The 23627-nt window shown below is 38.7% G+C and overlaps 1 protein-coding gene across 6 annotated transcripts; it reads right to left on the bottom strand.

Annotated features, from left to right (window-relative positions):
• Positions 1-66: 66 nt before the first annotated feature.
• On the bottom strand, positions 67-23420 carry rasgrp4 (RAS guanyl releasing protein 4). 6 transcript variants are annotated; one of them, XM_073853510.1, is made up of 19 exons: positions 23263-23420; positions 22043-22267; positions 21303-21474; positions 15699-15877; positions 14373-14478; positions 14051-14113; positions 13841-13969; positions 13051-13195; positions 11225-11398; positions 10083-10199; positions 6687-6962; positions 6292-6372; positions 5607-5711; positions 5304-5413; positions 4691-4841; positions 2834-2870; positions 2586-2720; positions 1451-1644; positions 67-1134 (listed from the first exon to the last, which is right to left on the bottom strand). In XM_073853510.1, exons 3-19 carry the CDS (start codon positions 21323-21325, stop codon positions 1024-1026), a joined length of 2136 nt encoding a protein of 711 aa, XP_073709611.1. In that variant the 5' UTR covers positions 21326-21474; positions 22043-22267; positions 23263-23420; the 3' UTR covers positions 67-1023. The 6 variants fall into 6 exon arrangements, with proteins under 6 accessions (XP_073709611.1, XP_073709612.1, XP_073709615.1 ...); XM_073853511.1 differs by lacking the exons at positions 22043-22267; positions 23263-23420 and adding an exon at positions 21551-21948; XM_073853514.1 differs by lacking the exons at positions 22043-22267; positions 23263-23420 and having other exon boundaries at positions 67-871; positions 21303-21952.
• Between the last annotated feature and the right edge of the window lie 207 nt (positions 23421-23627).

Below are 23627 nucleotides of genomic sequence, written 5' to 3'. Positions count from 1 at the left end.
ATGTTCGATGATAACGGTGTAGTCAAAACTATATGAAAATACTGATTTTAAAATGCGAAACACGTGTATCATTTCTCATTTATTTTTTAATCACATCAGGCAGTGCTTTATGGAAAATACTTAAGATTTATCAATCCGCAATAAATAAAAATCTATAGCCTAAATTCAAGATTTAGTAAAACAGACATTCAAGTTGTAGAGGACAAAATATTTCACAGACACGATATTAGAAAAACACAATTGAATAGCTCGACAATATTCATGGTTCATCTCAGTTCACCCCTCTCCTTTCATTAGTGCTGATGGATGTGTGCAAGCAGGCTAAATGAGACATCTATTCAGTTCATAGCAATGAGCGCTAATGAAACCGATTGCGGTGATGTTGAATTGCGACGGGACAGTTGTTGAATATAACAAAGTTACATAACACCCATTGTCTACTGCTCAGTGAATTGTTCATTGCATAAGGCACAATGATGCATTGTGGGTATTATATCAGCACCAAAAGCATACATCCCTTAACAGTGGAGATACATTCTCGTTGTTTAAATGAACAACTCTGTTGATTTTTTTCCACCAATGTGAATATTAAGGCTATGGTTGACAACGCACAGTTCTTGCAGTAAGCACCTCTTCATAGTTAAAGGCAAGAAAGTCCATTTAGTCAAGTGGTAGTGAGATCAGTGATATACTGTACAGTAGCAGTCCACCTTTGGATACTTGTGGAGATGTGAGGTCTGTTGATGTGCTCCTCACTGGCAGTCGTTGCTGGTGCATAGAGAGTCATAAGCTCTTAATTCCTTAAATAAAATCCCATGCATTAGTCCTTCCAGGCAGAATTGCATCACATTTAACGAACGTCAAGAACAATCTGTTGAAGACAATAGAACAAGACAGTTTGCCAGAAATATGAGCATTTGCTCTTCAGCCTCTTATCGTCCAGTGTATAAACGTCCCTTTACAGTTACAAAGAAACATTGAAATCCAGCGGTAATATCAGTCTGTTTCACGGTGAAAACAAGTTCAGTCGGGTTCTCGTCGTTTATCTTTGTTCAGCTTCAGTTCATCCATTTTCTCCTGTAGGAGAGAACTAGGGGCAGATGAACCTCGTACCCTTGCTGGTAGAGTGGCGCTCTGGGGTAAAGGCAGGTAAGTAATGTTAGTGAGAACCAATTCAAGCCTTAAGACTTGTGTCTTAAGAAGTAGTGGCTGTGCAGTCTTAGTTACCCAATAAATTAGCTTTCTGTGCGAAAAGTGACCATGCCTGTGTAAACCCAGCTAATGTCATTTGATATCTTTTCAAACTTTGATGCTCCTTATCTCATAATTAGATTGAGACTTTAGCCAGGATTTGACAGACAGGGTCACGTATATTTTAACAACCATCCATCTGATTTTCAGTGGAAAGGTTAGAAATGTATTGGAAACATTGTGTGCTTTATGGCAATACCTTTTCAAGAGGTGGATGTTTCAGAGAATGCATACGATCTTTCCGTTTACCCACCGGCGTCCAAACTCCTGGGTCTGTTTGAGTGGATATGTCTGATAATGTAGATGCCTCCGCGTCGCTGTCTGACGAAGTTTGGCCTTTGGAGTGCTCGGATCCGTTTCCATTAGGAAAGATGAACGCTTCCTCCTCGGAGCCTAATTGAAAATAAGAAATGCCACAATTGTGGTTGATAGCTATTTACCAACTGGGAACATAAAAAGTACTCTCTTCATCTCAGTAAGTGAGTGAGGGACATAAACTTATTACACTTTATATTACAACACTTAAATATTTATTTTTTAAATATTCTCATTTTCCAGCTCCCCTAGAGTTAAACATTTGATTTTTACAGTTTTGGAATCCATTTAGCTGATCTCTGGGTACCACTTTTAGCATAGCTTAGCACAATCCATTGAATCTGATTAGACCATTAGCATCGCGCTCAAAAATGACCAAAGAGTTTTGAGTTTTTTTCTATTTAAAACTTGACTCTTCTGTAGTTACATCGTGTACTAAGACCGACAGAAAATTAAAAGTTGTGATTTTCTAGGCAGATATGGCTAGGAGCTATACACTAATTCTGGCGTAACAATCAAGGACTTTGCTGCCGTAACATGGCTGCAGGGGGCGCAATCATATTACGCAGTGCACGAAAATAGTCCCCTGCTATTAAAAGTTACTAAGGGGATTATTTTCGGCTGCTGCGTAATATCATTGCATATTTTTTAAAAAGTGGAGTGTCCCTTTTAAGCCTAGACTAAAACACGTGTTTGAGGTGTCTCAACTGAAAAAGCAACTGAAAACATGCCACTGCCATTGATTTGTCTCAAGATACACACTAGAAATGTCTTTTTTTTTTAAATGCATGTTTATAAAATACATCTTAATTTAACAAATTTAAGGCCTAATCCTGGCTTCAGCTGTGAAACAAGGCCACATGTGAGTAAGCTCTAAATACTTGATTCTGATTGGTAAATGTAGGTATTTTTGAATAATCAGCAGTGATATACAAGACCTGATCACCCTGACCAGCAGACAGAACATTATTTCTTATTGTACAGTGCACATTACCACAGGAATGACATAGGAAACTCACCCCAGTTGCCTTTAGTGTGGGTGCCTGATCCAGGGCCTGGGGTGTAGGGACATGGGCTACTGGTCACCTGTAACATCTTCAAACACTCCATTCCCACACCGTCCTTACAGTGCTTATGACAATTCACTCCGCAGTCTTAAAGAAACAAAAGCAACAGGATTAGAGATGATAATCTCTGTTGATTCAGATTCATTTTTTATTGATCTATTTGAAAATGATCTAAAATGATGCCATCAGTAAGTTCTGACCTTTGCAGTGGTAGCCTTGCTTTATGACTCCCCATAACTATTGGGGAGATGAAAAAGATATTAGATAATGCAAAAATATACACATACTGTAAGAAAAAAGTTGGTTCAACTTAAAAATGTAAGTAAGTTACCTAGCTGTTCAATAGGCTTTATGCCCAGCTGCACTACTTCCTGAACTTCAGCCAGCTCCTTGTTTCCTGTCTGCCATTATTGGACAAACTGATTAAACCAGGTGTGTCTGATTATTGTTGTTGTGACTACTGAGGTCAGGCACACCTGGATTAATCAGTTTGTTTGTGACTACTGAGGTCAGGCACACCTGGATTAATCAGCCCGTCCAACAATGGCAGACAGGAAACAAGAAGCTGGCCGAAGCCCAGGAAGCATTGCAGCTGGGCATAAAGCCCATTCAGCTTAAAAATAATTCAACTTAAAAATATTAGCTGACAACAATTTTTACACATTTTTGTTTTGAGGTTATAATTTTAAGTTGAATTAACTCAAAATTGGAAGGCCACCAGATAACTTACTTTTTTGGTAAGTTGAACGAACAAATCTTTTTTACAGTGCAGACATGTTCCACAATTAGGGCTGGGCGATATACCTTAACTTTTATATCTTCATATCTTTCCAAATTTTGACACTACTCACACACTCATTTTTTTACATGATAACATGATTTGGATGGAGCAATAAAAATTGTGCATTCTGCCTTCACATGCTATCAGAAGTATTATAAATATGAGTTTCCTACGAAAAATTGCACATGCACTCTAAAAATGGCTGGTTTATTTTTGACCCATAATTTTATTTTATTTAATTTTATTGATCCAGGAAAGTCTCATTGAGATACAATATCTCTTCTACCAGAGAGTCCTGGTCAATGGGTAAATATTATACAGAACACATGCTGGGTTAAAAATGACCCAATGTTGGGTTGTTTTTATGCAACCATGGGTTATAATATCCCAGCAGGTGGATTAAAACAAACCCAGCATTGGATAATTTTTAACCCAGCGGTGTGTTGTGTCCAATATCCACCCATCATGGGTCAAAAATAACCCAGACAGTCTTAGAGTGTAAATGCCCTCTGATGTCATATTTACTTCCAGGAAGTTTCGAAATAAATTCCACATATGGGCGGGCCTTAAAGCCTAAAAATAGTGGATAGGAGAAGGATGTCTGCTGTGGCAGGTATACTTTATTAAATTTAATCTATTACAGCTTCACTTGTTGTTAAAGTAGTTTATATTTACATATAATGATACATTTAAGCATATTGTACGTTTTATACACCGTGTCATGAAACAGCGTCATCCATTCCTTCCCACCACAAAGCACCTGCACACAGCAAGCTCGTAATCACGACTTCAGAAGTGGGAATTATCAAATTTTCGATAGCACGTGAAGACACCTTAATTCATCATCCAATCTCGTGTCTCCTTCCACACCTACGTTTCTCGCTATCACCATTTTGAAATTGAAATTGTCTATCTGTTGTTCTGTCTTTAGCATGTTAATCTGAAAAATCCAGCAAAGACCAGCATAAGCTGGTAGCTGGTTTTAGCTGGTTTAAGGTTGCAGTAGCTGGTCTAAGCTGGTCCTCCCAGCCTGGTCAAGCTGGTGGGACAGCTGGTCTTCCAGCTTAAAAGTGACCAAAACACAGCAAGACCAGCTTGCTACACCAGTAATACCAGCGAAAACCAAGCTGGGAGACCAGCTCACAAGCTTATGCTGGATTTTTCAGTAGGGAATATTCATGATATACTGCCATTTTCTATATTATTATCATATCTAATATTTAGTATATCACTCGGCTTTAACCACAATCCATTATTCAATGGTTTAAACACTCACAAATCCTCCGCAGGTGTCGCAGAATGTCGGCCTCTTGTACGTGGTCTCGTGGAAGTTGTGCAAGTTGTGAAGGCTGACGCCAAGCTTAGCACACACTGACATCCCTCGCATGAAATAGGAAGTAATTTCATCTCGACTGATTTCTCCTTCTCTGGAAAACAAAGAGCAAAGCATAACCTTATTCGATGAATTCATCCAAACACTAAGGGGCGGTTTCCCGGACAGGGATTAGACTAGTCTTAGACTAAAATAAATGTAAGAGCTGTCCAAACTGAAAACAACTTGCACTGACATATCTTAAAATACATCAGGGCCTTTGTTTTGTCTTAAAATGCACACAAATAATGTTTTTAGTAAGGCATGTTTTTTAAAACTAGTTATATGTCCTAATTAAACTAAGGCCTAGTCCTGGTTTAAGCTAATCTCTGTCCGGGAAACCACCCCTAAGGGTCTAGATTAATCCAGGACTAGGCCTTAGAAATTGTAGGACAATGAAGTCATTTTTACAAGCAAACCTTACAAAAACAAGGGTGTGCATCTTGAGACAAAACAATAGCACTGATATATGTTCAAATGCAAGGTGTTTTCTAGGATAAGCCCTCGCTCCCCTTACCTGTCGCTCTCGTGTGTGCAGAAGGAGAAGGGAAAGTTTGCGGCGATCTTCTCAAAGTCCTCCAGTGAAATGTAGCCATCCATGTTCAAGTCGTAGTTCTTCATGATGGACTGTAGGGGGCGACACAATCGTTTCGATTTTTAACGTTAGCCACTGACGCATGAAATCGTCCTGTGACATTTGGTGGAGAAAAGCTTTCACGCTATTATGGAAGTGAAAGTGGACGACCAGGAAGCGGCCGTCAGAGCGTCACAGTCAGAAACTGGCCCTAGCAGTAAAATTGAGCATATGTTTCTCACTTACATCTACCATCTGCTTAACGTGTTTGGAGATGGTGGCAGGGTCCATACGAGGTGTCACTCCCGATCCCCACTCCGCTACGACGGGCGGCTTCACTGGAGCTACGGGCTGCGAGGAGGCATGCAGATAAAAGTTTTGTTTTGACACTCAACAGCAAGTTTTCATCTCAACTGTCAAATGTTGCTGCAAAAACATTATACACACCAACTGGGTTTACTTATACAACATGCGAGCGCTGTCGCAGGCGGAGGCTTCATAGGAAAGAATCAAAAAGCTTGTACGTAACAACACCCACACAGAGAGCGATCGAGATAACAATCGTGTGTCTTTCAGCACCTTGCGTCTTTTTTTGTGGTCTCTTTGAAGTGTGTTTGCACAAAGACGAGTGCACTGTGCCCTGAACCCACACATTAGCACGGGATACTCCCTGTCTATAAACAGGTCACATACAAGGACAGCCTATTTGTTTTGAAATGTGATGAAATCATGAATATCAACATAATTGTAATCAACTTCCACTAAATCAGTTTCTGTGCTCAAGTACATGCATACTGTATGTCTGTATGGTGTATTTAGCATATTATGCAGATAACGTTCAGTTGGTTGTGCATTGTGCTAGCATTGCAAAGGGAACATGCATGCTGATGAGAAAATACTATAGTATTGCTGTTAGAACCTGCGGGCTCACCTGAATTTTGGGGTTTTTGGGTTCCTTGGCATAGGAGAGCTCGTATATCTCATCCTCAGTGTAATACAGGTCTAGCGAGAGCTGTGGGGCAGAAGCGTTACACATGAGTGGAGTGTTTGCAGTCCACATATCTCAGTTTCACATACAAACAACAGAGCAGAATAACAATAGTGCCGTTCAGCGAACATACTCAGGAATCAGGAATTTAACAAAGCCATGTTTACGTGTGCCTAAATTTGCACGTATTCCTAATCATTTATTATGTGTAGTGCCACGGACCGGTTAAACACTAGCAATACCTGCAATCCCTCAGTGCATCCAAAACAAACACTTCTGAGAAGAGCTGCTTTCCAGTAAAAATGGCCTCCCACACCAGTATTTCCCCTCGAACTCACCGTTAGCAGGTGCAGTAAGTCTTTGTTGGCCTCAAACGGCGGGGTGCAGTCATGGATGGCCAGCAAGTCGCTAATGTTGCTGTATAAATGCTGCAGTTTGCCCAGGTTGATCTTATCGTCCTCCAGGTAATCTGGAAGCGCCTCGTTGAGGGAGATCAGATCTTTGAGATGAACGCCCAGGATGGGCACCTTGAATCCGGTGCACTCGCTGTACACCCGTCTGTAGTTTGAATAGTTGCTGTAGGATGACAGCAGCTCTGTAAGCTCGCTGAGAGTCTGCATGAGAAAAACATGGAGTCTTAGTGAGTGTGCGCCCGCATCTCAAACATGACAACTTTTTTTTTGTATTTGTACAGTTCAGGTTTTTCACTTTCACTGCAAATACTGCATTTTTACTTTGGCAAATAAAATCGGTCATTTTTAAAAAGTGATTTATATGCTACACTGTAAAAACATGTTGCTGTCTTAAAGGGATAGTTCACTTTAAAAATGAAAATTCTGTCATCATTTACTCACCCTAAAGTTGTTCTAAACCTGTGTGAATTTCTTTTTTCTGATAAAGACAAAAGAAGATATTTTGAGAAATGATGGTTAACACACAGCAGATAGTGACCATTGACTTCCATAGTAGGAATAAAAAAAATGCTTGAATTTGATGGGTACCGCCAAATGTGTGCTTAGTGCTATCATTTATCAAAATATTTTCTTCATCATTTATCACAATACTTCCAAAATATTTTTCCTACTATAGAAGTCAATGGTCACTATCTGCTGTGTGTTTACCATCATTTCTCAAAATATCTTCTTTTGTCTTGACCAGAAAAAATAAATTATTTTATCATAAATTCTGTGCAATTAAACCTCAGAAAAATAAGCCTACTAACCAACAGCACTACATTGTATAATTGAATGTGATTTGTTTATTAAAGGGGGCATTTTACAAGACTTTAAGATGTCAAATAAATGTTTGGTGTCCCCTGAGTATGTATGTGAAGTTTAGGCTCAAAATACCAGATCATTTATTATAGCATATTAAAGTTGCCACTTTGTAGGTGTGAGCAAAAATGTGCCGTATTTGTGTGTATCCTTTAAAATGCAAATGAGTTGATCTCTGCATTAAATAACAGTGCTGTGGTTGGATAGTGCAGATTAAGGGGCGGTATTATCCCCTTCTGACATCACAAGGGAAGACAAATTTCAATTACTTATTTTTCACATGCTTGCAAAGAATGGTTTACCAAAACTAAGTTACTGGGTTGTTCTTTTTTACATTTTCTAGGTTGATAGAAACACTGGGGACCCAATTATAACACTTAAACATGAAAAAAGTCAGATTTTCATAATATGTCCCTTTTAATTCAAATTTAAGTTAAAACATTTGTTATTTTTGACAAGTTATTTGTTCCAGAGTTCAGTTTAGGCGCTAGCCAGACCATTAAACAAACAGAGACCGGAAGTTAACGCACGTCCATCTGATGAAACTGTCTATATAGCACCTCTTTAGCACCGCTACTTATGGTTCAACATAGCACAATATGGTTCTACACAAGTTCTACATAGGTGATGTTTAGCACTAAACATGGTCCCCCTATGAGTATGAGCCAATGAACCACTCTTAGTGCTTTTTAGAACCTTTTTTTGTGAGGAATTACTTAAAAAATGCATAATTTATGGTACAGTTACAGTATAACATGATTTTAGTTTACAGCTGTCTTGAATTGCACATACAAACTGAATTCTGTGAAACTGATCAAACACGGTACGCTAAACAAAGCTACACTCTTATGCTACGTACACACCAAACGCGTTACTTGCTCTAGATTACTCGCGGGATTTACTTTCGTGTCATGCAAATTTTTCGCTCGAGTTGAATATTTTCAACTTGGGCAAAGGCGCATTTAAGGCGAATATGGTGTGTTTTCGCGGCAAACGCTCCGCCTATATCGTGTCATTCGCATCGCCCCGCGCAAGGATGCGTCTATTCGCGTCTTTGCATTGACTTTGTTTGTAATCTACTCGTGCAAATCACATCTGGTAAACCCACAGTTAAAAATAAAGGATTTTTGCTGTGATGCCACAGGAAAACCATTTTTTTGTCCACATGGAACCTTTAAGGTTTAGGTCAACTTTTGTCAAACTGCTTTATGGGTCCACCAGATCAATGTTTCTCAACCAGGGGGCCTCAGCAGATTTCCAAGGGGGCCTCAAAATAACTTAAAATAATAAAAAAATTTGACAAAACAAGCATTAAAATAAGCTAAAACAAGCAAAAATCAAGAAGTTTCGTATTTTTTGGCCATTTTAGTAGTGAATATACATCTGTCTAGTCATTCCAAGCTCTAGTTAATTTTATTTGGAAAAATTAGTGAGTGGGGGGCCTTCAAATATTGTTGTGGGAAACTAGGAGGCCTTGAACTGAAAAGGTTGGGAATCACTGCACTAGACAGCAGAGATGGTAAAGTTGTGTAAGCTTGTGTACGTGAGCAAAAATTTTACACTGTGTGAGTGTAGAAAGCAGGTAGCGCTCATATAAATGTAAATAATAAATGTGTCACAATCTCTTTACATCCGGTCTTCCGCAAGGTGACGTGAAACGCTCACTCTGGCACAATAATCTTAAAGTCATTATGAAATTAAACTAAAAAAAGTAAATTGTGATTTTTTTTTTATTAATGTGTCCTCATATTTTTTTATCAAAACCACTAATCTCCTACCCTCCTTGAAATGATCTCTCCTTACTTCCGGTCACGAGAAATGGGATGAGGACGGGGCCGGGGAAAAGATCGTAGGAATTAGCAACATGACCCAACTTCCAACAATTCAATTAGTTATTAATAGAGGAATTCAAGTCCCGTCCTACTTTTTTTCTCATTTCAGTTTCAGAAATGAGTCACATACATGAGCGGAACTGACGAAAGAAAGCATATGTTTATCTGCTCATTATCACGTTTGCAATGTTTTTGTTGATTGCAAATTACAAACCTGCTTATAACTCAATCTGCAGCTCATTTCGAAGGTCACATTTATGGCGCATTGCGGTCTCATTTAAGCAATCGTGTTAACTGGCAACCGAGCTGTTGAAATACACTATTGGCTAAAGTGGCAGGATTGCACAGACCTAAACAAAGTACATTCGGACCAGTAAGGTGCATTTAAAAAAAAAAAAATTGGACACAGCATTGATTTTCAGAGAAACAGATCTTTGCATGTTCTAGCAAAATCTACGAATATATTAAAGTAATTTGTGATTTAGTTCAGTCAAAATCTTATAAAAATAAACAGACCTTTATTTTTAAGAGTGTAAGATTGATGCAGCGCATTGGTAAAAATGAAATGGTGAAGGTCTTGTGTCATGTACGAGTGAGATCACTCCATTTTTCACCGGATCAGACTGACCTTTGTGACGTCAGAGGAAAGTAGGCTGGCTGTATCTTTAAGACGAGAAATGGAGCTGTGACACAGTCCTCCTATGACGGCCATCAGAGTATTGAAATTCTGCAGGGCTCTCAGCTTCTACAAACACACACAAAATTGTAACATTGAATTCTCTCTATGAGCCCATGGTGCGGCCTACATCCTCTTTCCTGTAAAATAGCACTCGAAATCAACAGTTATGCAACAGTTCTCTAGGATCCTTTCCCAATACCGGAACATTATTTTGATGGCACACTTACAGTATATCACATTTCCACACTATCACATCATATGACGCATTTGCTCGTTTCCTAGGTGTTTTCTTCAATCTACGTTGTTCGTGCAATTATGTTAATGTGGTTGGGTCCAGGACAGTACATAAAGCACATGTTATGTAACCATTTCCTCTGAACAAATACATTAAATGTTACGTCTATGACTTCACTCTGGGTTTATACTGTAAAAGTGAGTTGACATTCTGGCATGTTCTGAAATATAAGAGTCATCAACGATATGATACATTTTCAAGCTATTAAATCTTTGTAATGTTAAAAATGATTCACCTCTGACATGCTAAAAAATGTTTCAGAATGAGTCAAGACACTTCTAGGGCAGATATCACAGACAACCTCAAAAACGAATAGCCGCAGGGTCTATGTGAAACCACATATTTTGTCATGCTAGGGCCTCTACATTTTACGTCAGTCTCTTGATGGAAAGTTACTGCAATGTTGGACCAGATCATTACTGTTACTGCTGAAAGAAACAAACAGCTAAAACCAGCCTAAGCTGGTTGGCTGGTCTTAAAAATTAGAACTGGACTAAGCTTAAAAGTGCCCCCTCTAAAACAAGCCACACCACCTAAAACCAGGCTGGGGGACCAACTAAAACCAGCTTTCATTTTCAGATCCACAATAGTAAGGGCACACTTTCTGAGTTGCTTTGGTTCCTTAACTATTTACTAGTTTATTTCTTTGTTCAACTCTTCAAATAAAAACTTTTATATCTTAAGCATGACTTCATTCCTGGGACTCTTCTTCAGTCTCTATTGAGCTCTGATTGGTACACTTGACGTTATGCGTGTTGTGCTCTTCTGCATGTGTGTGTTATATCATTGTATATACCTGTGCTACATGAATGAACTTAGTGAAGACTTCTGCTCGCTGCTGTGGTGTGTGTCTGTTGAGGATCATGAGCTGGACCCACTGAGAGACTCCGTTACAGAGCATGACAGAGCGCTCGAGGGCCGGATTGTGCCTCACTGAACCATGAACCACGTAACTACGATAGTCCAGGAACTAAAGAAACACACAAACAGACAAGTTCAGGTCAAATCCAGATGTGCCAAGCATTCACAAATGTAATCATCAAGCTATAAAGACACTCTGATACGAACTAACACGTCCAGGTATGAGTACAATGGGTGTGATCGCAGTTGATTCATTATTAGTCAGTCATACAGCCTCCTACAACCGTATTCGGACGTAAATAGTTTTCCTGAAGGTTATATTTGTGTTTCACATTTTCAGTCCGGTCCGAATCTGCCAAGACTGTTAAATTCCCACACAATAAATAGCAAATTTACTGTACTGTACCATCTGAGAAATTTAATCCTGTCTGAAAGTGTAACTTCTTTTGATTTTATATATCCACAATGCTTTTTCACTATATGCTTTGGCCTACTTTAAAGGGACACTCAGCCTAAAAAAAAGGCAAATTTTTCAGCTCTCCTTGAGTTAAACGTTTGATTTTTACCGTTTTGGAATCCATTCAGCTGTTCTCCAGGTCTGGTAGTTCCACTTTTAGCATAGCTTAGTTAGCACGATCCATTGAATCTGATTAGACCATTAGCATCGCGCTAAAAAATGACCAAAGAGTTTCAATATTTCTTCTATTTAAAACTTGACTCTTCTGTAGTTACATTGTGTAGTAAGACTGACAGAAAATTAAAAGTTGGGATTTCTCGGCCGATATGGCTAGGAACTAAACTCTTATTCTGGCTTAATAATCAATGACTTTGCTGTCGTACCATGGCTGGAGGAGACGCAATGATATCACGCAGTGTCCGAAAATAGTCCCCTTGGTTACTTTTAATAGCAGGGGACTTTTTTCGGCTGTATGACTGACGCAAAATAATTCTGTTGGTCTTAGTACACGATGTAACTACAGATGAGTCAAGTTTTAAATAGGAAAGTTATTAAAACTATTTGGTTATTTTTGAGCGTGATGCTAATGGTCTAATCAGATTCAATGGCTTATGCTAAGCTATTTTAAAAGTGGTACTGCCAGACCCAGAGATCAGCTGAATGGATGTTTAAATCTGAGAGGGGGAAATGAGCCTATTTTCAAAATAAAGTGCAGTGTCCCTTTAACTACTACAGGAACTTTTATTAATATATGTATTTTCAGCCTCTTGCAAGCCTTGCGATGTGGATGTAGTCATTTTTGCAATTCGGTGAAGATAAAAAATAAATAAAAATAAATTTTTAATAAAAAAAAATTAATATAAAGAAAAAGCACCAAAACTATGTAAACTGTCAAGATACACTTTCAATTCTGCTGAGGTATTTTTAACCCAATGCTGGGTAAATATTGGACAGAACCCTTGTTGGATTATAAATAAACCTAACCATGAGTTGAAACAACCCAGCATTGCATTGAAACCACCCATCATAGGTTTATTTATTAACCAACAGGTGTTCTGTCCAATATTTGGACAGAAAATAACCCAGAGTAATTGATTAAAATTGTCAGGTTAGTCTCAACTTTAGTTGTCTATGTTAATGTGTAATATTATAGACACAAGTAGTCTTGTGCATTTATTTTAGTAAGGTTTTGATGTCAGGTGATCAGAATGGCAAAGTCATTTAGAAAAACAGATTTGCACTGGTTTGCCCTGCAGCATTTATTCAGTTAACGTGAATGAAAATGAATATTTGGGGTGACTTACTGAGACGTTGCAGAAGTTTTTGAACTCTAAGTAGCTGAGGTGTTCAGCCATTTCATCTGGCTCCATGTGGTCGAACAGTAATGAAACCTTCCTTTTCTTTACTGAGGGAGATGCAGTCTGAGATACGTTCATTGGAGGATTAATGGAATCAGTGATGGATAGAAAGAGATCAAAAAGATCACAACATCAGACAGTAATATACACTATATTAAAACAAATACAGACCGTCAGGATTTGACTTCATAGTGGTCTAAATAAACATTTTATGTATTATACAATGGTAAGTTGAAGTCTATTTTTCATGCGTACGTGTACTAACACATTGCAAAAGAAAAGTTGGGTCAACTTAAAAAATGTTATCTAATATTTTTTTATTTTTAATAACATTTTAAGGCAACCAGATAACTTACTTTTTTGAGTTGAACCAATAAATCTTTTTTACAGTGATTTTGTCACAATCTTCATTACTATTTACCACAATTTCAAAATAGCAAAGACAATGAAATAACAGTGACAGTAGGATATATAAAATGATGTGACTACAAAACCATGCATTGCATAATTTACAGATCTGCACACTCTTCTGAACTATGTGGTTATTGGTTACATTTTATTGAAATGTAGTTTTGTAAGAAAAGCACTTGTATTTATTTCAGGGGTTTGGGCATAGGCCAGTATATCAAAAGATTTTTAACATGACACAAAACATAAATACAAACATTTGGTCTGAAAGTGTATATTATATTACTAATGCTAAAGATTTTTACCATGCCAGTTAGTAACTCACATGTAGGGTGAATTGAAGAGCTGATTGTGTGAATCGTTTCCTTCAACCCTGACCAGAGCCCAGAGGTCTCCCATCGCTTCTTCTAAAAGAGGGTCCATCTCAAACATCAACCGAAACTGAGTAATCCACTGCCTGCGGTACAGAAGACATACACATATTCATTAATTCTTTCTTAAAAGTTTAAATACACTTGAATGCTGTAGATCCACCAACCTGATGAAGTGGCAGATTTGGGATCGTCTCTGAGTCCTCTTTTCTGCGGGACAATCTTTATATGTGATCAGAAGTCAAGGAGGAACCCCAGAAAAGTGAGATTACAAACTCTTTTGCTCCCTATAAAAATAATCCACTGCTAATAAACAGGCAAAAGTGAAACTGTTGTTTTGTTGTCAATGGGATTAAGAGCCATGTGAGGCTGTGCACTGTTGTGACTGAACCCAGGACTACTCTATGGATGATGGACTCGACTTCACTGGGATCAGTTTTTTATAAATAAATAATTTACAGAAGCGCAGTGATGTTTGATAAAGGATATAAAGAAAGTAGCTTATGGGCGAAGATGTGTGACGGTACGACCCAGTTATGCATCATCAGGGTCATGTGAACAAGCTGCGTCCCTCTGATCAACTTTCCATCCGAATCTGCAAAAAAAAGTTTTACATTGGCATAAAAAATAGCTTTAACAATTTAAAAAAAATGGTGTATCTGATTGTATAGACGGTTTTAGCAGTAACAACATAAACAAGCGGCTTCCGTGGTCATCACGTAACTTCCGGTAAACTCCGCTAAGAATAAATAACAACAAAGTACTTTTAAAGTAGTTTATTTAAATAACAAACAAAATAAACAACACGTAGATTACCTAGGAAACCAAAACATGTGTTATTTTCGACGAGGTATTTGTTTAAGAGTTCAGTTTAGCAACTAGTCTGACCAATAAACAAACAGAAACCGGAAGTGAAGTTCTGACCAGACGTGCAATCGCGCGACTGCACGTGCGTCCGATTAAACCGTCTATATGAAAATTCAACGCTATCTCCTGGCAATTCGTACGTATTTTACAAGGTATCTAATTTGTATTTATTCATACGACCACATTCGTACAATTTTGTACGATTTGTATTGAACCATGTGATGTTGGGGCAAGGGGTGGGGTTTCGTTATTGTTTTTTTATGGTAATCGTACGTTTTTGCACGATTATGAACTTCGTATGAGTTCATACAATTTAGCCAACTTTAAAATATGTACAAATTCTCGTGAGATCAGGCTGGAAAATTATACATTTGATCACTTAGAAGTGTAATGATACAGTAGTAAACACAGTAATAGTGAAACGTCATCTGAACTGAACGTCAACAAGGTAACACTAAAGAAAATAGTTCAACGGTACAGCATTAACTTATACATTGTTTTTATATAATATTTCCTATTTTATATTTATATAACTAAGCAAAAATGGGGAGGGTGAAAAAAAGAACAAATGAGAAAGAGACAGCAAAAAGAAAGAGGGGGGCAGGCCTGCGAGACTGAAATGAGGCATACAATCAGGCTTTGTCTCATTAGCATAAAGAGACAAACACATTCCCAGGCCCTGAATGCTACTAAACCAAAAGATTTCCCTCTTTCTGTCCCACTGTTACTCTTTCCCTCTGTCTCTCACACTGCTCGGCAGACTTACATAATCTGGCTGGCACATGCGAACTGGGAATGGGGTGTTGGTACATGGGGCAAGGAAAGCATGTAGGAGCCCAATCAGGTGTAAAACGGGTGACATGCACTATATTTGTAACAAGTGATACAGACAGTGACAGAGAAAGACAAACAGATGGAGAGACAGCGAGAGGTGAGTGGCACACCAACCGAAGCAGTGAAGGCATCGGACGATGAGCTCATCCAGGCTGGCAGCGCGGAACGAAGGGTGAGCCGGTGGGCTCTGTAGAGCTCGGCTGATCTCCTGAGGACTGGGACATGTCATTCTCCTCTGCACCGGTCTCTTGTGCTTTATCACACATCCACCCTCCTGACGGGACTTCCTGCTGCTAGAGACAGGCAGACAAAAAAGATGCAGTTTGTCTTTTGGGGTCTTATCTATTCCAGCGTCGTTATATTCATAAACAGCTTTATAATAAATAAACAAGTGCATAATAAAAAACACAAGTAAAGTATCAATGGCAACCGTTTGTTTACATAACAAATGTACGTGTACACAACAACTGGCCTTTCACAATATCAATTTGTCACATGAAATGTGTTCCTGTATCATGTGGACAAGGTCACTATTTTTCCTATTTCATATATTTTTAAACAAAGGAGTGATGGTAGAAATTTGTTCTCTGGGTTATTAGAGGGCTGTCACGATTATGGTTAATTGTCTAATAAATTTTGAGGATTATGACGATTAATTGCCTGTTTAGGGCTTTGCCGATTATGACGATTAATTGTGTGTTTTACCTGGCAGTTCAAAGTTTTGCAGTTTGTTTTTTCCACTGTATTGAATGGCTTTGATTTTTTGCGTTACACTGTCAGTTAAGGAGCGCCATCTGATAGTCTCATTTATACAGGCACTGCAGCTCCCCCTTGTGTTTATTAAAGAGATGTGCAATCATTGCGGTGATCTGAAATCATTGCGATGAGGTCAAACAATTGCGATGAGATGATTATTTATTCATTTTGACAGCCCTAGTGTAGAGCAGATGTGTGTATATTTTTCTCGGTGATCAGATTCATGTTACTTCTGTGGCTTTTCTGCATAATCTGTCTGGCACAAAGAGATTGGGAATGAAATAGATAGGATATGTGTGTATGTTCCTGGCAATTATCACGTTGTGGGTCCCCATGAGGAAACATTGTAAAAATTATTGTAAAATCTATGCTGTTATGTCAAAATATAATATTAGTATAAAATACCTAAGCTGTCACTGGGGCACTGCCCTTTAGAAAGGAACTAATATGTACCATTAGGTACAGATACAGTGAGGAAAATAAGTATTTAACACCCAGCTATTTTGCAAGTTCTCCCACTTAGAAATCATGGAGGGGTCTGAAATTGCAGCCCAGTCTCACAAAATTTCATTATATACTCACGTAATTTTTTTTTTCCATGATATTTTCACGCATTTTCACGTTTTTTCGTGATCGTATAACGAATTCCTGTTTTCGTGTGATTATCACGTATTGGTTACTCAACTGCTTTGTCCTATTTTCTTACCATTGTCGCTTCAGTTTGGGGTTAGATTTACATAAATTGACATCCCTACCCAAACCCAACTCTAACCCTAACGCCAGGCGACATATAAAAAAATTAATCAGAAAAAATAGTATAAACCAATATTTAAAGTGACATTCTAATGCAACCATCAAATCTAACCCTAAACAGAAGCGACAATGGTTTAAAAATAAGAAAAAGCAGTTGACTTTGAGAACCAATACGTGATAATCACACAAAAACAGGAATTCGTTATACGATCATGAAAAATGCAGAAATTCGTTGTAATATCACGAAAAGGGAATGGGAAAATTGCGTGACTATATCACGACACTTCGTGAGACTGGGTAGGAAATTGTCATCGTACGTGCAGGTCCACTGTGAGAGACATTATCTAAAAAAAAATTCCGGAAATCACAATATATGATTTTTTAACGTATTTACTTGTATGATACAGCTGCAAATAAGTATTTGTACACCTGTCTATCAGCTTAGCTAGAATTCTGACCCTGTTTTGCTGCGTTTACACCAAGTGCGAGTGATTTCAATGTTAAGTCAATGTGAAGATGAATTTCCGCCTCGTTCGCGCGTCTAGCTCTCGCGAAAGGCTCTAATTGAGCGTTGTGCGTGGTACGCGCAAATGGCACTTTTTGTGCATTTTGTGTTTGATGCGAATTGCCGGCTGACGCCCGAGTTGAAAAATTGGTACGTTGGCGGAATTTCGCACCGTGTTAACCAATCAGGAACCTGCTTGCTGCTGTGGAGGCAGCCCCGCCCGGAGTCACTCATTCAACCTGAAGGAACGCTTGATATTATCCGAAGCAGTCATCCGGAGCTGTACGACACAAGCTTCTTTCTATAGAGACAGGAATAAAAAGGACCTCGCTTGGAAGAGTGTCAGTGAGGACATCGGGCAACCTGGTAAGTTGTAATACACATTTCACTTTTGAGTCACGTGACGTTTATCGACCCGCGCCGTTTTTTTCCCCCCTATAGTAAGGTTACCAAATACAAACCGGTAACTCTCTTGATAAATGCACAATCAACATCAGTCATCTTGCAAACAGACAACCTCATAGCACTTGCCCCTCCCACAAGAAGCAAATTTTTCCTCTGATGCGCGTCAAATGCTTGCTTTTTCCGCGCGTCTACTCCGCTCTACACGCGCGAATGCTTTCAAACTGTTCAAGCAGCAAACTAGGCACGGTAGACGCGATTTTGACGCCTGAAACGTGGTTGGTGTAAACGCACCATTAGTCTGCCTTTAAAATGTCCACCTCCACTCTATTTATTATCCTAAATTAGATGCACCTGTTTGAAGTCATTACTAGCTGCATAAAGACACCTGTCCACCCCATACAATCAGTAAAAATCCAACTACTAACATGGCCAAGACCAAACAAAAGCTACTGTACCAAATATTAACATTGACTTTCTCATGTGTTCAAATTCTTATTTGCAAATATGTAACTATTACGTACTAATATGTATTTGTTGAAATAGTACTGCCCCATTGACAGCTGGGGTACGTATTTTGACCATTTTTTCGAACAGTGTAGTTCTAAATCACAGAGCAATGGGCCTGCAGCAAAGTCCTTTGTACAGTCATGTGCTCTGCAAGCCCTACCAGTAGATCAGGTATGTTTATGTTTTAATATGTTTTGTGTTTTACAGGTATGTGTTTATATCGACCACTCGGTTCTGTGCACATTGTTTGTTGTACATGTTCATGTACCATGGCCTGCTTTTGTAGGTACAGTATAGCAGAAGCAGTAGATGTCAATATTCAATGTCAATTTCAGAGGAAGAAAAAAGTATGAAAATAAAGATAAGCATCTCTCGCTCTCTTGCTCTCTCTCTCTCTCGCTCTCTCTCTCTCGCTGGATTTATTTACACAGAAAACAACAACATTGTACATCAGGGTGACAGACTATACTTTTCTAAAAATTTAATTGAAAAACAGATCATTTTAAATTCATTGATGTCAGTCTATGAGTCGATTTGAAGTTGAATTGTTTCTGTGACAGCATCAGCAAAAAATCATTGTGGTCTTTGACTGCAGTGACATGAACAGGAAGCTATCTGACTACAGAGAAGTAAAGATAAGTTCTTAGAATGACCAAACCCTTCATAGCTCGCCCTTCCTGTCAGATCAGTGTCCGGGTCAATATGTGCTTTTTCAAATCCCTTTACAAATACACAATTTACCTTCAGCACCTTTATTAAGTAAACCTAAACAACCTAAATTTCTTTTTGAGTCAACTTTAAGTCAAATCAACTCAAAATTTTAAGGCAACCAGGTAACCTCCTTTAAAAAAAATCCTTCACCACAGTGTACACACACTCAAGGCAAGAACACAAATGAACTAAATTTGTAGACCAGGATGAGATCTTTATCATATGTAAGGGGCTTCACAGACCTACTCTTAAATTTCACATGTAAGCCTTTCTATTTATACTTTGGTAGCATTATTAAAATAACCATTTCCGTGTTTTTTTTTCGCTAGAACGAATATTAGCATGGCTAGCCATGACTATGTAAATTCGGCATCATATTTTCACCTCTCTCTGAGAGATATTTGCATCAACCTGCTTCACAGCAGATGACAATTTATAATACACACTGTTCAACACTGTCGGGCATAGACACATACACACGTACAAAGTCATAGACATACACACAAACAGACTCGCACATATACAAATGAGGGAAAATGCACTTGGTGAGTAAAAGAGTTTGTAAACATGTCTATATGCAAAGGTCAATGCAATGAATGCTGGTGGTGAGAATCAGCAGTTTTAATATCTGGGTCAGAATATGACTCTTTTACAATGTTTTAGTATTACAGAAATGATCGAGTGTGCGTTTACAGTATATAATCCTATAAATGCCGTTTAAAAAACGATAAAGTGTTCTTCATTATTGAAACACTATACGAGAAAGATCCAACAAGACGAAGTTTTGTTTGTGTATACATAAGACGTAGACATCCAATATCATAATCCACTGACACATTTGCAATCATACTGTGTATGAGTGCTTCAGGCATGCACGGCACCTACTCTCTCACTTTCTCTTCCTCTCCTTCTGCACCCTTTGCACTATTCATGTCATTCAGAAAACAACTTCTCCTTTCTCTTGGAAATACCCCCAACCTCCCCCTACCCCTTCCCTGCCACAGTAGCCAGTGTTTTACTCCCAGTTCCTGGCTACATCTTTAGCTAGATTATCCGACCCCCAACCCTCTCTCGCCTGCTCTCTCTCTCTCTCTCTTTGCACACACACACACATGCAAATTCCTCCCTTTCTCCTGTTAATTGATTAATTGATTCCCGAGCCCTTTGAAGGCTTTGCCATCTCCTGCATCTGCACCTTCTCCATCTCTTCTATTATATCTTGATTCCAATAATGGCACCTGTAGAGATGTCTGAAACTTAAACATATATGATATATCACCATGACATGCTTGCAAAGCCTTTCTGTAATGAGACTGATCCTGATAACATCAACCTTAGCCGCTGCTAAGTCTGTCATTTCCAAGCAATCAGATAAAACCCAGCGAGCACACATGGCCACAAAAAGCTCCTCCTTTAAAAGATATACATCCTCACATTGCTTCACACTGTTTATGTAGTTACATAGCACGGCCTGTATACTGTTTTAAAAATGTGATTCCACATCTAGCTGTAGTTAATATCTCGATTAAGGTTGTAAATGAGTTGACATTGACGCTGTTTGTTCAACACCAACCAGTACTTTCGTGCTAATGCCTCTTATGTACTGTAAACACATGGTGAACATACCTCTATCCACTACAGGTCACAGAAGTGCAAGTAGGTCAAAAGCAATTCATCTCCCTAATGCGAAATCCCCTCTCAAAGATCAAAAACCGGTACGGCTGACACTTCAGAACATACATATGCGACTTTATACAACCTTGCGAATGCACACAGTCTCTCACAGTGATGAATGTGCAGTTTGAAACATTCAAGCCTGTATTTCTCATAGAGAACTGAAACTTAAACAGAAAGTTCTGAAGAACAAGAGGAGAAACCACAGCCCTGTCAAACAACCACAGTGATCACTTTGCAGTGCGCTGCAAAATGAGGCATTAAACCTCAAGTGCACACTAAATTCGGTGACATGAGATGCTAAAGCAGACCTGTGCGTTTATGCAACACGTAAAGTGACCTCAGAGAGAGTGTGAAAAACTGTCAAAGCACTACAGAACGAAAGGAAGCGCTCGAAGAGACCGTACCTTTTTGACTCTTTGCGAATCATGGTGCCAGGTCCTCTCCTCCGGTGTTTCTGTACCTCTTGATCCTCAGGGGTCGGCTGTTACACCTTCACTCGTCCCATCAGGCACCTCGTAGTCTCTCTCTTCCACACATACGCACTGAGTTACCTCTTACAGTGACGCTCACCCGCGACTGTCAAAACTTAAAATGTTAAAAAAAACATCCACTGTGACTCAGAGCTCTCTCTCACTCACTCTCTCTCTCTCACCCTCCCTCCTTCTTTCTGTGTATTACCAGAGAACATCAACCACAGAGTTAACCAAAACAAATAAATAAATGAATAACAATAAAAAAAGAAACTGCCGTTGAACGACAGCACACACACAAAAAGAGAAAAAGTAAAACCGAAGGATGATGAAAAGTTGTCAAAAGGTATAATCACAACAAACAACTAACTGCATTCAATACAAACAAGACCCTATTTGAAATACAGGCACTTGCTCTAATAGGGGAACTTTCATGTGCGTGTTTGTGAAGGGGAGGAGAAAAGTGAGAAAGGGAGGGAATGGGTGAGATAGAGCTCTTTTGAAATAGTGAAGGATACAAATTAAAAATCAAATTAACTAAATGTGTCTCAAATGGACACACTTGGGTTGTGCTCTCTTATAGTAGTCCCAGTTATTTGCCTTCAGGATACAGGTAAAAAAATCCAGACTTCAGGTGTATTTCCGCATACAGTTGCATGTCTACACACGCTCACCTGCTTTTTCCTCTATATGTCTGCTCTTCGGTTCATTTGACAAAATTTTGCATCCCTGGAATCCATCTTTCTCCCTAACAGTAAGGTAGTGTCTCTAGTGTTGAATCCCTCCACGTGCAGCTGGACAGAGGGACTCAAAGGATGCCTTGTTGATAGATGGAGGAGAAGGGAGCTGGTAGGAAAGACTCCTGCATGTGTGTTCGCGTGCGTATCTGCATGCAAACTCTGTGGGAACATGTGCCCGTGGGTGAGAGTGTGTATTCACACAGAGGTGGGATTCTCATGCAAGCCTGACGAGGTTGGGGGGGCTCCGTCCGTTAAAGGATGGGTGTGAAAGAATAAACCACCGTCTTTCGTAATGACACCTAGAATACCAATTCGGAGAAAAAGTAGCTCTTCTATTCTGAATCGAAGCAGACGCGTATTTCTCGCTGCAAATGCGTTATTGTTTTGTAGGTCAAGCTGTGATAAACAACGTAGATTGGCTGTCTGTATCTTTTAAGTGTGTGTTTTTTTTAAGCACTGATGAACTTGCAACACGGCGCTTTGCTCATTACTCCACCTTTGTTTACTTCCTTAAAATGGGTTGTATTGCAAACTGGCCTTAACTAAAGTTTTGTGTCGCATGAAAGTGTTTTTGATGTTGCAGATGTTGTTTTTGTCAGAAACATGTGGAACATCAACTTCATCACACGGTATATGCGTGCCCCTGAGTATCTCATCAGCAGTCTGACTTCAAATGCTGCCATTGTGATTGCATAACACAAGAAACCACATCAGTGTGTCAGTATCATCTGTTTATAACTATGTGTGTTGTTTAAAATGACCAAGGGTTTTCTAATCATAGAAATAAAATTGAATATAGTCTCTCTTTATTTTAGATAATGATGTACTTGTGTAAGTAGTTTTACCAAGCCAGGACATTAATTACATGTAAATAAATGATTAAAATTAGGTTATATTTATGTATTACCATATATGATAACACTAGCCAGTTTGGCACAAACCACAGATACAATCTCACATGAAAAATACTGTAAGTTATACTACAGTTTATCAATAGTTAATTATACAAAATACCACAGTGTACTTTAACAGCGTAAATAAAGTGTACTACAGTATTTTTCATGTGCTCACAGTATTGACTACTTTATTGTCTCAAATTTCCAACATTACGAAAACGTAAAAAGTGTCTGAAAATGTGATGATTATCCACTTACCAACCGGAAATGGAGATCTGGACATCATCACCCGGTAATATCATCACAAAAATTGTAGTTTTATGTAACCATATCATTTATATTTAATATTATTCATACTAATTTATCAGATTTTTCGCTTTCCATACGTAGGCCTACCGAGTCATGGCTTTTAATTGCCAGGTCCTGAAATGTGCAAAAATTGCAGCGTTTAATTGAGTGAATGTGAAATACATTAAATTCTATGACATATAACATTTATCTTATATCCATTAGTGTTATATTTAGGCATATTGTGTATAATTAAAATAATTTATTTAGCATTCACGGACGGTTTTCTAAGTTATATGCTGTCATCTAGTGGTCATGTTGGGTTAAGACTCGCG

This window comes from Misgurnus anguillicaudatus, chromosome 15 (genome assembly GCF_027580225.2).
Source record: "Misgurnus anguillicaudatus chromosome 15, ASM2758022v2, whole genome shotgun sequence".
Taxonomy (NCBI): Eukaryota; Metazoa; Chordata; class Actinopteri; order Cypriniformes; family Cobitidae; genus Misgurnus; species Misgurnus anguillicaudatus.
This window is presented reverse-complemented; position numbering and strand designations above follow the sequence as displayed.

Excerpts from the sequence above, each read along its gene's own strand:
- rasgrp4 (XM_073853510.1), bottom strand. The coding sequence starts at position 21,325 with ATGATTCGCAAAGAGTCAAAAAG. Across the intron at positions 15,878-21,302 it reads ATTCGCAAAGAGTCAAAAAG|CAGCAGGAAGTCCCGTCAGG; the intron begins GTACGGTCTCTT and ends GCCTGTCTCTAG. Across the intron at positions 5,414-5,606 it reads ACGTTAAGCAGATGGTAGAT|TCCATCATGAAGAACTACGA; the intron begins GTAAGTGAGAAA and ends CGCCCCCTACAG.